Source organism: Colobus angolensis, unplaced genomic scaffold (assembly GCF_000951035.1).
Source record: "Colobus angolensis palliatus isolate OR3802 unplaced genomic scaffold, Cang.pa_1.0 Scaffold517, whole genome shotgun sequence".
Classification (NCBI taxonomy): Eukaryota; Metazoa; Chordata; class Mammalia; order Primates; family Cercopithecidae; genus Colobus; species Colobus angolensis.
The window spans coordinates 897,367-912,981 of record NW_012118677.1 but is presented as its reverse complement, the minus strand read 5'-3'; the positions used below and the strand labels follow the sequence as shown (position 1 = coordinate 912,981).

General features: G+C 39.0%; 1 protein-coding gene across 1 annotated transcript in view; it reads right to left on the bottom strand.

Annotated features, from left to right (window-relative positions):
* Positions 1-1,758: 1,758 nt before the first annotated feature.
* CERS6 (ceramide synthase 6) overlaps positions 1,759-15,615 on the bottom strand; it is a gene marked incomplete at its 5' end in the record, with an annotated part of 238,497 nt that continues 224,640 nt past the window's right edge. The window contains 3 exons of the mRNA XM_011960590.1: positions 1,759-7,375; positions 10,445-10,468; positions 11,061-11,217. Coding sequence (XP_011815980.1) covers positions 7,223-7,375; positions 10,445-10,468; positions 11,061-11,217 — 334 coding nt within the window. The remainder of the gene's footprint in view (positions 7,376-10,444; positions 10,469-11,060; positions 11,218-15,615) is intronic.

The following is a 15,615-nucleotide window of genomic DNA, read 5'->3' as shown; positions in this document are numbered from 1 at the left end:
GGTGCAATAGCTCACGCCTGTAATCTCAGCACATGGAGGCCAAGGTGAGAGGATTGCTTGAGGTCAGGAGTTTGAGATCAGCCTGGGCAACATAGCAAGACTTCACCACTAAGAAAAATTTAAAAAATTAACTGGGTTTGGTGGTGTGTGCCTGTAGTCCCAGCGACTTGGGAGGCTGAGGTGTGGGGGAATGCTTGAGCCCAGGAGTTTGTGGGCTGTAGTAAGCTATGGTCGCAACACTGCACTCCAGCCTGGGCAACTGAGAGAAACCCTGTCCTTAAAATATTTTTTTAATTAAAAAATTTTAAATGTTAATGTCTAGGAATAATATAACTTTTGTTTCTTCGTGCTCTAGCACTTTGGGAATAATCAAGGGTATGAGTCCCAGGATCCAGTTACCATGCTGATTGGTTCCGAGGGACCACCCAGCGTCCCAGCAGATCTTGGTACACAGCTCTCCTCCTTTGTTGTCCTATCATCTCTCAATGTTGTTAGCATTGTTGCCACTGTTCCCACTGAAGCAAGTGCACGGCTGGTGAAAACAGAATTAGGCAGGAAAAACAGATGCTTAGGTTGGATATGGCAGCCCCAGTAGTAAGCAATGGGGCCTAGAGAAAAGATGAGTTGCATTTTGGCTACTTGGGAGAGATACTGCTATAGTTTGAATGTCCTCTGCAAAACTCAGGTATTAAGGTAGGACCTTGTCCTGATGCATGAATTAATGCTTTTATTTCAGGAGTGATGAGAGGATGCGTTTGGCCCGGTTTCCTCTGTTTAGCACATTTGCTTTCCCATGTGGCACCTTCCACCATGCAGTGACCTTCACCAGTTTCCAGCACCATACTCTTGAACTTCCCAGCCTCCAGAACCATAAGCCCAATAAACTTCTATTGTTTATAAATTACCCTGTGTGTGGTATTCTGTTATAGCAGCAGAAAACAGACTAAGACAGATGCTTATAGCATTAGATTATGCTATGTTTATAGAACTGAAGGATTCATGAATTCCAAATATGAAAAATAAGACTATTTTTCATAGTCTATATTTTTGTGTCTCAGAGGAATGTTGGTGGTTTAACTTATTAGAATAACTCATGCTTGAAATCAGCATGAGTCATTCTATTGTTGGGGTGGTTATAATGTTTATAAGATTTTAATAGGGTATCTGCTTTATTTTTTGTAATACTTCTGATAGTGGTGGGGTGTCTGGTTGAATTTTAGTGCTATTTTTATGGCTTTTGAGTCCTAGATGACCTAACCTTAGAGCAGAAGAGCAGAGTGAGAGAGACAGTATTTCACAGGAAAGACAGAGAAAGATGGAGAGAAGTTCTAACAAAGTGAGGTACAAACCAAGAGAAGATGATGTGGGCCAAATTCCGATGAGGGGTGCATACACAGAGAAGGGAAGTTTTGTGTTGTGCTTTGGGTTGTTTATCCTAAGTGCCTCTTTTAAAATTGCTTTAAAATAAGCATAACCTGATATATTTCAGATGAGCTCTATAAACCATATTTTTTTTTTCCAGAATAAAGTGCTACATAACATTTAACATTGAGGTTTTAATCTTAATTTTCAAAGAAACACTACAGTCTATCCAAGTGAATGTAACATTACTGTCTCAATGATCACAGTGATACTGGGATTTGACGAGACTTGTAACAACCTACTGGGATGATGTGAGCCCTTATTAACCTCATCCAGTGAGATGTGATGTTTTACCCACATGAGCTGGTTACCATTTACAGTAAAGGGCACTTACACTGCACTCTTAATACTTATCTTTATTATGAAAGTGTTTCCAAAGTAAAATGATCCTCATAATAATGATTGCTTCCAGAGATCAAGAATGAATAATTATATTTTCATATAAAAATCAGCAAAACACAATAACAATACATAAAATAATTCTAATTGGCTAACAGTATTTCATTCCATTTCTGACAGAGATGCTCAAGCACTGAATTGTCTTAAGAAAACAAGTAAGGTTTAGTCACCTATCCTATTTCTCACTGCAAGTTGAAAAAAATCAAATCCAAACACCACCACCCCTTCTATGACAACAAATGGCTCTGGAGGTAAATGACTATGTGGGCAAAGAGTTGATGAAAATCATGAGCTTAGGGGCTTTATGAAACTTTGGAAAATCAAACTCAGAGGTTGTTTCCATTCTTACCATTCTTAAAGTAATGAAGCTCTAAGTTAAAGTTCCAGAATCATCACATAACTGTTCCTATTCCATAGCTCATTTCTTTTTTTGCAGGCAATCTTATTTTTTTAAGGGTAGTTTCACAATGACAGTTTTAAATAATTACTGTGGATAAAGAAAAAAATTGTCTCAATGAAATAGAATTTTTCACTGAATACAGAAACCATCTCAATAGTTGTTGTTTCCGGGTTTCTAGGCCATACAACAGACATCAAACTAGGAAGCCAAACTTTCATGGACCTGTATTAAGAAAAACACACATATATAGGCATACTACTTTTTTTCAGAAAAACGGAATTAGGCAGAGAAGGAAGTGTGGGTGTACAATTGATCCACAAGCTATTGGGAAATCAATAGCTGAAAAATGTCAACACCCTGGCTTCCTTTTATCAGGAACTCTAGGAGGCTGAAAGGAATGTGAGTGCATGAGATAAGCGAGACAGATCTTAAGTTAACGGTCCCCTCCCATCCCTTTCTGGGCAATCTCCAGAATGCCTAGTTTTGTGGAGAAACCATGTACTATCTGGCTGCAGAGACTTTCTTAGACCCCGTGTTAGACCCTGTGGGGTCTTAGCGTGTGGCCATGTGGTAATGCATTCCTTTCAAAGGCTTTGGGTTGAACTCAAGTGGGAAATACCTGGAAAAGACTAAACTTCTCCTTTGGGTGTCTGCTGATCCTATTAAAAATATTCATGATGCTTTATGATCTCCAATACAGTTTTCTTCATGAAAACAAGCATCAGATACACTACCTCTAAGTATTTATTGGAGGGGTTCCAACAGCCTCGTGGACAGGCCTTCTCAGCAGCTACTGAGTGCCCCCTAGGGGTGGGGAGGGGACAGTGCACACAGAGGTAAACCACAGAGCCCTTTTCTGGCCTATTATTATGAAGAACTAAAATGTGGCCAGTGAACCAGTCAGTGCTCATCACTACGGGGTAATTTGAGAATGGCACAATTTCATTTTACCAAAAGAAACCTTCATTGGCTCTGGGGACTTCAATATCTTCATTTAAAAATATATTGCTGCGTCTTCTTCAAGGGCGGCTTGTGACAATTGAACTGTTGATTATTCCTTCCATGGACAGCATGGTAGTGGCAAGTGCAGTAACTGGCTCATTGCATTTTCTCTTTCCATACAAGTTACTGGAACTGCCATGTGATCACTTTTCCAGCAGGCTGACTTCGATGTGATTTTTTTCTTATTTAAATGTTAGAAACACCTCAGGGCTATTATTATTTATATTACAAAGCAGAAATCAGCCAAGGACAAAGGAAAAAAGTAAGCTAATCAGAACCTGAAGACCTCAAATATCACATGAAATGTAAACATTTAACTTCTTATTTCCAAAGGATTTCTTGAAGCCTCCCTCTCTGGAGATAATGACATCACCATACATACTGATAAACAATCTTTTAATACCTTTGGAATCTTATAATTTTTACACTTCAAATTAAGAAAAACACTCAAATGTTCAGGCAACTTTGGCATTAACATTTCCAAGAAAGGAACAAAAACAACTATTAATACAAAATCATGAAGAGATTGGGGACAATTGTGGGTGCCTATAAAGCTCTCTTTGAAAAGCTCTTTAAAGTGAACTCGGGTAAATGGAAATGAAATCTGACTTTTTACTTAGGCCAAATAACAATGAGGTTTGAATATAAAGTGGAAGATTCAGGCCCTTTCTACCCAAGATGAAGGCATTCAGTTTGCTGAAATTCAAACTCCACCAAATACTCAGAATGGAAAGTTTGGCAACAGAACTGGACATGTGGAGGTTCACCAACCATTTTGATCAAAGCCGATCTGATTTTATCTCGCTTCTTGCCTACCCTTTCTGCCTTGTTTACCTTGACTAGATGCCTGTGGCATTATATAATAAGACCTCAGGGCACCATCTGTCTGGCAGCCCAGTAGAAGTAGGATGTTAGTAAAACCCTGGGGTAAAGCGGCAATCATTTGCATTTTTACCACATATACTTGAATAATCCAAAATACTGAGAGTTGCTTCCCTATGCTCAACATCCATAGGACCAAATTTGGAAAGGTGAACTGTAGTTGGCTTATATGATGGTCTTAGGTTCTCTAGGACCTGCACTTAGCCCTATTTAGCTCTCTGACTAAGAGGCTGAAAAGATTCTATCACCTTTAGGTGTGTGGGGAACATGAACAGAAGTTTCTATTGTACCTGGTGAGTGGGTTTTACAAAAAGAATATGGGTAAGGATGAGTCAGTGATATTTTGGTTTTATCACTTTTTGGAGAAACATATATATACATAAATAGAACACAAGTTTTTATATAATTTATTGACCTGAGGCCAAATTCTATTTGGTTTTCTACTTCCCCCCTACTAAGAGATCCAGAAAAGCTATTAATATTAGAGAATAAAGTATTCCTTCTTCTAGAATCCTTTCTACATACCCCTTTGTACCCTGGGAAGGTCTGAATGTGACCAGGAAGGAGGAGATATCAACACAGGCTAAGTTAATTAATGAGAAACAGCACTCTGACTAACCTATAGTTGAATTTACAAAATACACTTCAAAGCTATGGCCCGGCACAGGGGGAGGATGAGATACTGCACATATTTTTCTCTCTCAGCCTTATCAGGCTACCACGGGAAAGCTACAGGCAGAGATATATTATTCTACATTATAAAAAGCCTGCAAACCCTATTTTAATTAGCCCCAAAGAACTCTGCCCTGAAATGTAAAATGAAATAAAAATCTCTGGATAACATAGAGGACTGTGTGAAGTGAATGCCATCACTTAGAGAGGCCCCAAGTGTTGCCAGTTCTCCTTCTAAGTAACTTTTGGGGGGAAAAATGATTACTTAGATTTGTCTTTGCTAATGACAGACCCAATTTACTTCATTTTATGCAGTTCTGCTAAACCTTTAATTTACAAGCTGACCTCCTTGAAATTATTCTTCTGTGCTCAGGTGTCATATGACCTAAACCTGAACACATTATGGATCTCTAAAGTTAATTTTACCCATTGAGAGGACTTGCCTCAGACACTAAGCTAAATATGTTCATATTTTAATTAAGAAACTTTTACCTTCTCAAAATTTTCAGCTATGCTATTACTTTTTATACATATACCTGCATTTTAGTAGATGTTCTGATGACTAACAAGTCTTTTTATGATTGTTCTTACAAACTCAACCATCCACAAATTACACTCCTAGACGTAAGCCTGTTTTGTGAAATAAAGTAACAAGGCTCTAAAAGCAGAATTATTTGCATCGTTTCAAGCAGATGTACTTCTAAGCCTCTTCAATTATTACTATGGACCATAACAGAAACATATTATTTTGTAAATAAGTAGGGAAAGATATAATATTACAGTAAGAATTTTTTGGTTGGGAGCATTCTTTTAACTATTAACCCACAGATTGCAAATTGTGGGCACAAAGCTTTTTTTCAAAGAACTGAATTAAGTGTGAATGCTTCTGAGCAGGATATGCACTCTCTGGTATTTCTGCACACTCGTTACCATTTCTGCTATTGTCTTCACGGCCCTGATTCACACATTTATATTACGGCATTTTTGTTTGGGGTTCATGTTTTGAGTGATGGCCTTCTTGATTTATGAAGGGTTTTATAATCCCTTGTTCCTCTTACTAAAAGTTAGAAGAAGAGATAAAATCTTTGGCCAACATATAGTTTTATCTGTACATAAATAACACTGCTGTGTAGAAGACTTATGGAAACTTATTCTTCAGTACTTCTCCTCATTGTTGATATTGCCATTGTCCAATAGAATTTTTCATTTTTTCCAGAAACAGCCCCACTTGAAAAAAATTCCTGGAAACCAAAGAGGCATTGTAGTGTAATGCTGCTCAGTGTCTAGTAACAGGAAAGTCATCTGGATTACATTTAAGGAGAAAAGCAAAGGGTAAAATAGTCTTTCTCCCATTGGCTTTACTTTGCTCAGCAAAATAAAAATATCAACATCAAGTACTAGATAGGGCTTTTTCTTGAAAGCTGGTTGCATTAAAGTGCTTTGCACTGCACATGTAATTTTTATCAACTCTTGAAAGATTTTTTTTTGTCCCCAAATATACTTAACTTCTTTCTTTTACAATGTGACAGAATACTGCACTAATTATAGGGTAGTGGCAAAACCTGGCTGAAATCTATTGCTCTCTTTATGTTATTCCCAGAACACAGGACAAATTCCCATTCTTAACAGTGATTTCCTTGTTTATAACTACGAGCTTCAGTGAATATCCTCCTTCAGAATCAGAGCACTGACCTCATCACAGAGAAAAACAAACAAACAAACACACTCTATAACCTACAAGGTTAACCCTCAACCAGCTATCACACCCACTGAAGAAATATTGGCTGTGTGCACAAGAAATGAAATCTATTTCAAAGCAATTTAATACAAAACCATTCAAAAAGTTCTCCAACAACCATCTTCTTTAATTTGAACTGCGAATTGACCATGAAGAGTAAATATTAAATACCTAGTTCGTCCGGTTTAAATGGTCACTGAGACAGTATAGGCAATTTCAAAATGGGCACTGTAACAAAAAGAAAGCTAACCTATTTAGAGCTGAACGAAAATCTTGCACTGGATTTTGCTTGCTCTAAGTGACAAAGTAAGCTGATGCTCATAGCATATTGGACTACAGCAAGAGAAAGGGGGAGAAGCAGATGGAGCATCTCCTTCACTGTCATGAGCCCAGTGAGTAAAAGGAGTGAGGAAACCCTCTTTTGTCCACAGATTTACAAATACAAAAAATAAATAATATTCTAAGACAGTACAAATGCAAATACTGTTCCCTTGTGTCAATTACATACAGCATGCCTACATAGAGAGAATGGTAATTCTTCTTCATTCACAGACAGGACACATGGCAGTGCACTATTCAAAATGCTTTGATAATCTTAATTTTTGTTTCTGGTGCTGAGATATTATGAAAGGAACTGCATTTGCAACTTATTAAATACTTCCAGGAACAAATAGTTCACTTTGCTTGGGACTTGTAGTTTTGAGTAATTAATCATCCATGGAGCAGGAGCCGGTTAGGAGATACCCGTTGGTACCACTGGTCCCATTGGTGGTTGTCGCAGTGTGGGCATTCTTCCCTGGAGGTTCTGAGTCCTCCTCATCTGAGCTAGACTCAATATCACTTCGATCATCCTTGGACACCTGTGGAGTAGAAGCAGGTGAGTATAACCAGCACCTAAGAAATCATCAAGGTATGGCATGCTAGAAGCACATGCAGTCATACACAAAGGGAAACAGATCCCAATGTTAAAAAATTGAAGAGGATGAGAACATTGCCATAGCAATAAGTTCCCCTTCATTGGAGAGATAAAATGTAGGCGACAAAGATAAGTATCATGGAGGGCTAGACTTCCTGACCTCTTGAAGGTATCTTTCCATATTCAGAACGTACTAGACCATGAATCCCGCTTTTAATCAAAAAGTAGCATACTGTGCCACTGGAATGGCGTCACAGGAATTTGGTACAAATGGATCAATTTACTCATTGATGATCACATTCTCTTTGAGAATAATTTAAAGTTAGCTCTCAATTAACCATACCAATGGAGATAGTCACTAGCTCAGAACACTGAAAAAAATTCCTATTTGGCTTTTTAATGCATTGTTTAATGATTACATTTTTATTTTGTGTATGCTATAATTAATTAGGAATTTTGTTTCATATGTCACACAACAAATGGCAGCAGGAGGCATCTTTTCTTTTCTTTTTTTTTTTTTTTTTGAGTCAGAGTCTTGCTCTGTTGCCCAGGCTGGAGTGCAGTGGTGTGATCCAGTTCACCACAACCTCTGCCTCCTGGGTTCAGAATTCTCCTGCTTTAGCCTCTCGAGTAGCTAGGATTACAGGCATGCACCACCATGCCCAGCTAATTTTTGTATTTTTAGTAGAGACAGGGTTTCAGTATGTTGGCCAGGCTGGTCTGGAACTCCTGACCTCAGGTGATCCACCCACCTCGACCTCCCAAAGTGTTGGGATTACAGGTGTGGGCCACCGTGCCTGGCCAGGAGGCATCTTAAGAACCTGCTGAGTGGGGTGGAGCTTGAAATATTTCCTGAGGAAAATCCACTGACCAGATCATCAAGAACTGGCTCCCTGCCAGGCAAGATGGCTCATGCCTGTAATCCCAGCACTTTGGGAGCCTGAGGTGGGTGGATCACCTGAGGTCGGGAGTTCAAGGCCAGCCTGACCAACATGGAGAAACTCAGTCTCTACTAAAAATAAAAAAAAAGCCAGGTGTGGTGGCACATGCCTGTAATCCCAGCTACTCCGGAGGCTGAGGCAGAAGAATCGCTTGAACCCAGGAGGCGGAGGCTGCAGTGAGCCGAGATCGTGCCACTGCACTCCAGCCTGGGCAATAAGAACAAAACTGTCATAAAAAGAAAGAACTGGCTTCCATCCTGCCAAGTCTCTTCAATCCTCCATTCAATCTCCCTAAGTCACATGGAGGTCAAAATAAGGTGAGAAGATGTAAATCTAATACATTACCATAAAGAATGAGAAAAATCCTACTGTCTAACAAGGAAGTAATTTTTGTGGGAAATTAAGAAAATACTGCTTTTAAGATAAAAATAGTTTGAACCTCCTACTCTGTAAGTCTAAATTATGGTAAGCATTTTTACCCAGAAGGCCTTAAGATTTTTGAGTAACTCATCACTGCTTACTTATATTTTTCAGTAGTGTGACAAAAGAGACCTGGTGGCCTCCCTTCATAGAAATGTTCCCAATCTGGTCCTCCGGTGATTCTCTAGGGAGTGGGCTGGGGAGGTTGCCAAAGACCCGTAGGAGGTATGGCAGAATTAACTGGGGGCTTTCCCACATCACATCCCGTCTGTGCTACCATTACACTCTAACATGAGAATCCTGGACTCCCTCCACTCTGCCCAACTTGAGAAACTAGCAGTTCCTGTGGGAGAACGTCCTCTCTCTCAGGTGGGTGGGGTCAGGAGAAAGCGAAAGCTCAGAACTACTGCTTTATGCCAACCAGTGGTGATGAAGTAAATATCGTAAAAGTGAACCTCACTCCAATACCCTTTGAGATGGGACTGAACTCACACAGGCCATCTCCAAACAGATTTAGATACTCAGACTCCAAAATGGCTACAGGTAATTGAACTTAAACATTGTGAGTCACAAAGCCAGCATTATAGTAAAGCTCCACTATGTTGATAAGTCCATTAGTCATAAGTAGAAATCTCCAGTTTTACAAAGTGATTAATTTACATTTGCATGCTCAGTCAGATTTTTTAAATTGCACTTAGAAAAATCTATACTTACGTTACCTTCAAAGAAAGGACAATTTAGAATATCTCAAAATAGCCCAGAGGAAAATAACTCATGGCCAAGATGAATCCTACTGTCCCAGGTGAGAGCTGCAAGGGCAGCTAAGATATTCTGAAGCCTGAGATCTAGAATAAAATTAATCATCATCTCTTCATAAAGTAGAAGGAATAAGTTGAAGAGCAGGCAACATGTCTGGTAGAAATAGCAATGCAATTAAGGACACAAGTAATCTAAGCAGCATTCTTGCATATTTAATTATTGTTATCATATTGATAGTTTTGTGCATGTTGACTAAATTTGTATCCAAATGAGGACAAAGAGATTTTAAAATAGAAATACATGATCATTTTAAAGAGTGAGAGGTCACAGAGAAAAATGAACTTTAGCTTCTGAACAATTAATTGATCAAAGTAATTAGGACTTCTACTAGAGAAGGTGCTGAGAAGTGGTTTCATACTACATGACTAGATGACTCGACTTCCCCTGCAGAAGAGGCCAACTCTGTTGACCTTGATGAATCAGAATGGTCAGGTGCTACTATATGGCCCTGGGCAGGTCAGGCACACAGCTGATGCTCAGGCCTCCATTCTGCAATGTGTTGATCCTCTCCCCCTCCAACTAGTTCTGTTTCTCCTACTTTACTTTGGTCTATTTCTGTCTTTTAGCCAACATATTAAACACCAGTGAAAGAAATTCTTCTTCTCTGTTGGATCATGCAATATTTAGCAGAACACAAGCTCACACCAAAGGGCCCTAATAGAGATGTCTCTAGTGTCCTTTTCAGCTCATCGAACTGCAGCTCACATGAAGCCTCTAGCCAGTGTCAATAGGTTAGACAGAACAATATGCATGGAAACAAAAGCATCTGAGCGCCTCTCCAACAGGCAAGAGGCACTCAGGATAAGGACAGAGAGAGAGGAGGAGAAACTTACATGTAAAGGGTTCCACTTCCCAGCCTTCCAGGGTAGCAGAAGGAAGAGAACAAACAAGTAAGAAAATGTCACAGAGAACGATCTGGAAAAGTCTCTGCTCTACACACAGGGTGGGAGCTGAGGCTTAGGAAGCTTTATTCAAATCAACCTCAAGTCCACTTTTAACCAATAAGATTTAACTAAATCTTGTTGGAAGTCATGAATAGATTTGTTTTTCAGTTTGAGAGAAAGGTTTGTTTAAACAGGCATACTGCACCAAGTGATCCTTCTCATAAAAGGAAAGAAGTGATTAAATTTCTGTTCAGTATAAATATAATCAGAGGAAGTCCATGGTTGACAGGAGGAGCGAGAGCAAACACAACAAATAATATATTATTAAGTCTAAAATTACAAATGCATATCATTGGGTGCCATCGCCAGCAAAGGAACACTGAAGACTTAAAAAATGAACTAGAGAAGGAAATGACATTTTCGTTTATGTTTCTAGGTAGTTTTGTTCAATTCTGAAGAAATAATACCAATTTTGATGAAATATGAAATAGTAAATAGTTGATCCAGAGAAATTACAGAAACAAAATTTTCTAACACATATTGGAAAAAGTGAGTTACAGCTTACCTTGCCTCTTGAAACAGCTTTGCAAGCTATTTTCACAATCAAGTAAGACCAGAAGCAGTTCAACCCTTGTATTAGCAACAGCAGTAGGTTAAAAACCCACCAGGAAGGGTAAGGTCCAACGATCTCCCAGCTTTCAAATAATGTGGTATTTAACACCCTAAGCAAAAGAAGCAAGTGATTAGTGAATGTGGCATCTTCCTTTGCTTTCCAAGGAACTCTCGTCACTCCTTTAAAGCACAAGGTCAACAGTATCTCCCAACAACCCCCTCTCTGGCAGGATGGTATGAAAGTTTGCCAGGTACTTAGAAATGTCATTTCCTGAAGAATTGCCCTGGTGGTGTGACTTTCATTTGGTTTTAGGTTGAATATTTTTTCCCTATTCGCTTCTTCAAAAATAATAAAATAAATATAACATAAAATTGACCATCTTGACTTTTTTAAGTGTATGGTTCATTGGCATTAGGTAAATTCACATTGTTGTGCAACCGTCACTGCCATTCATGGTCAGCACACTTTTCATCTTTCAAAACCAAGATTCTGTACCCATTCTACCAGCCTGCATCAACCACCATTCTCCTTCCTGTCTCTGTGAATTTGACTACCTTAGCTACAGCATCAAAGTTGAATCATATAGTATTTGTCCTTTTGTGACAGGCTTGTTTCATCTTCAAGGTTCATCCATGTTGTGCATGTGTCAGAACTTCCTTCCTTTTTAAGGCTGAATTATAAGTATATATCACGTTTTATCCACTCATCCACTGAAATGGAACTTGGGTTGCTTCTACCTTTTGGCCATTGCAAATAATGCTACTAAGAACACGGGTCTACAAATACCACTCTGAGTATATATCTTTCAGGCATATGTCCAGAAGTGGAATTGTTGGATCATATGTTTCCTCCTTCACTTTTGCCATCATTTCTTTCATTAATTTTCATTCATTTTTTTTGGTTGGGATGCTGTATCTATTTGTTAAAAGGCCTGCACGATCTTTGAAGTTGCTTTTGGGCTTTAAATAAGTGCGAAGAATGCCATTCAATGCCAATACACTGCAAAAAAAGAGATGAACTCCTAAACATTACTTAAGTACAAGCCATACGCCTAGCACAGGGAAGAACACAGTGGAAGTGAGAATATGAGTGAGACGTAGGCTTATATCTAGTAGGAGAGTCATTAGAGGGTCCTTAATTGTGTAAGGCTTCCCCTGGGAAAGCACTGACAATTGAAAGACATCATTTTGAAGTGATGCCTTGAAATGAGTATCGGAAGGATTTTGACAAAAATGATTAGAGAACAATGAATGTATTTAGTTTTAAGAGTACGTAAGAGTATGTATTTGAATTAGGAAAAATTATTTGAGGTAACTGGTTCTCTCTGTAATCTATCATCAGAACTAGAATGGAACAGCCACCTGGAGCAGATACCTCAAAGGCTGGTTTTAGTGCTTTGCTCTGGTCCCTGCCTGTGTCTGCTCCTAAGCACTTGGAAATTGACTCATGTCATCTGGACCCATATTGCTGCCACAGAGAAGCACAGCACCTGCATAATTTTGGAATCATTCTTACCCTCTGCTCTCCTCCTCAGCTTACCCCAGGGATAGTTTGGAGACCCACAAGAAAACTCACCTAAATGCATTTCTACTGCCTGCCACTGCAGCACTTTGCTGGGACAATCTGATTCTAGAGGAGAGGCTAGGTGGACAATACTTAGTGGTTAAAGGGAAGGGAGAGAAAACTCTCGAATTTAAGACACAGATCACTCATATAAGAACATAAGACAAATAGATAATTTAAATAAAAGAAACTGTGATGAAAGCTTTGAGAGAGGTTAGAAAAGGACTTTGTGAATTAGAAAAGAGAAAAACAGGCCAGGCACGGTGGCTCACGCCTGTAATCCCTGCACTTTGGGAGGCCGAGGTGGGTGGATCACCTGAGGTCACGAGTTCAAGACCAGCCTGGCCAAGATGGTGAAACCCTGTCTCTACTAAGAATACAAAGAAAAAAAAAAAAATTTAGCTGAGTGTGATGGTGTGTGCCTGTAGTCCCAGCTACTCAGGAGACTACAGAATTGCTTGAACCCAGTAGGCGGAGGTTGCGGTGAGCCGAGATCATACCACTGCAGTCCAGCCTGAGTGATACAGCAAGACTCCATCTCAAAAAAAAAAAAAAAGAGAGAAAAATAATTATTGCAGTTGGAATAAGAGGTAAAGAAAAAAGAAAAAAGGAGAGGCTAGGCACTGTGCCTCACTCCTGGAATCCCAGCACTTTGGGGGGCTGAGGAAGGAGGATTGTTTGAGTCCAGGAGTTTGAAACCAGCCCGGGCAACAGAATGAGACCCTATCTCTATATAAATAAAATAAAAATTAACCATGTATGGTGGCAGACGCCTGCAGTTCCAGCTACTCGAAAGGCTGAGGCAGGAGGATCACTTGAGCAGGAGCTGCAGGTTACAGTGAAGCTATGATTGTGCCACTGCACCCCAGCCTCGGTAACAGAGCGAGACCTTGTCTCAAAAAATTAATGGAAAAAGGAGAATGAAAAATAAAATAGACAAATAGATTCTTCCCCATCCCCCAATTTCTGCCACTCCTATTTACAGACTAGAATGAGACTAACAGTTTGTCTCCGACCCTGCCATACTAGTTGTCTTTAAAGCGTAATACATAATAAACATGTTAAAATTCTAAAAACGATAGGATAGAATTTAATGATTTGAATTTTACAAGTCATTAAAAGAGTAATACCTCATGAAATAGTTGTATTCACTCTGGGGAAGGGGGATAATATTAGGAAATCTGTTAACATATTATAAACATAGGCCAAATTGGTATAAATGTAATGATTTCAACAGCATCAAAGATACTTGGTAATGTTTAATTCCTCATTGTTGATGTTTAACAATTAGAATACAAAGCACTTACTATGATTTTTGTAACCCTTTCAAATCAGCATATTAATAAACACCAGAATTATTTCCTTTAAAATCAGGAAAACAATGGACAAAAAGTATAACCATTATTATTTAACACTATTCCGGAAGCTCTGGCCATTGAGTATGGCAGGGAGTCAGAGACTTAATTTCAAATACATAGACATAAAATATCTATAAATATTTTAAAAACAGCAAACAACCAAAATGTCCCATAACAGGAAACATTAAAAATTAAAAATTTAGTTTTCATTCTTACTCCAGAAATTTTTTTTTTTTTTACATTTTAAAAATTTAATTTTTATAATTTAAGTTCTGGGATACATGTGCAGAACGTGCAGGTTTGTTACATAGGTATACATGTGCCATGGTGGTTTGCTGCACTCATCCACCTGTCATCTAGGTTTTAAGCCTCACATGCACTAGGTATTTGTCTTAATGCTCTCCTTCCTTCACCCCCGAGTCCCCGACAGGTCCCAGTGTGCGATGCTCCCCTCCCTGTGTCCTTGCGTTCTCATTGTTCAACTCCCACTTATGAGTGAGAACATGTGGTGTTTGGGTTTTGAGAAATTATTAATAATAAATAATTGATAAATACTTATCAATAAATACAATTACTTTGTAAAAATGACTAAATTAGGATAATGCCTATATTCCTGCCTTGTTTATTATCTGAAGCAGCAGTTATCTCTTTAAACATCAGTTTACAGGCCAGGGGGACAACAAGGCTCAACTCTGTGGCAGTGTGGGAGGACTCACACACCTTACACTGTTCTGTCTCCAGCGCCCTGCAAAACACCTGGAAGCAACATGCTTGCTAGACATGTTCGTTGATTGACCATGTGTTTGCTAATCCAACAATTCAATACATACGAATAAGAAAGCTCTGAAATAATAAAAATAATTTTATTTCAAAACTAGCTCTGCTTCTTGACATACTATACATTTTGATATTCAGAGAAACTTTAGTTCTCTTTTAACAGAAAGAAGTTCTGAGTAAATAGCAACAATGACTGCATTATGCTATTCATTATAAGTTAACCTTTGCTGGATTATAGACCGAGAAGCTTTCTCGCCATTGTGATGCTAGGACTGATGCTACTGCTTGGCTTAATTTGAACAGGATGTCAGAGCAGCCGTTGGCGACATGGCATTCACATTAATTTCTGAAACACTGCATCAGGATTTATAGGCTTTGCCATGATAATCAGTGGCACCTCTGATTACTTATGAGATGCTGCTCAAAAGTAATGGGATTTCTTTGAAAATCAACTTGGCTTCCCGTAGAGACACTGGAGAAAATACAATCAGTGCACCAAACGGATATATCTCTCAGTGAGAAGCATGGTAAGAAAAACCATGTATTAGGAATTTATACTCGGGGAGAGAGAACATATGACACCTGGACTCTAATGAGCCTTTGTTTGGCCCAAGAATGTTACAATTGAGGAAATTGTTTTTTTTTTTTTTTTTTGACAAACTATTAAAATGGTGATTATAGAATCTTATTTCTGGGAGGTACTTTAGGAGTATGTACTTTGCTGGGCGTGGTGGCTCACGCCTGTAATCCCAGCACTGTGGGAGGCCGAGGCGGGCGGATCACAAGGTCAGGAGATCGAGACCACGGTG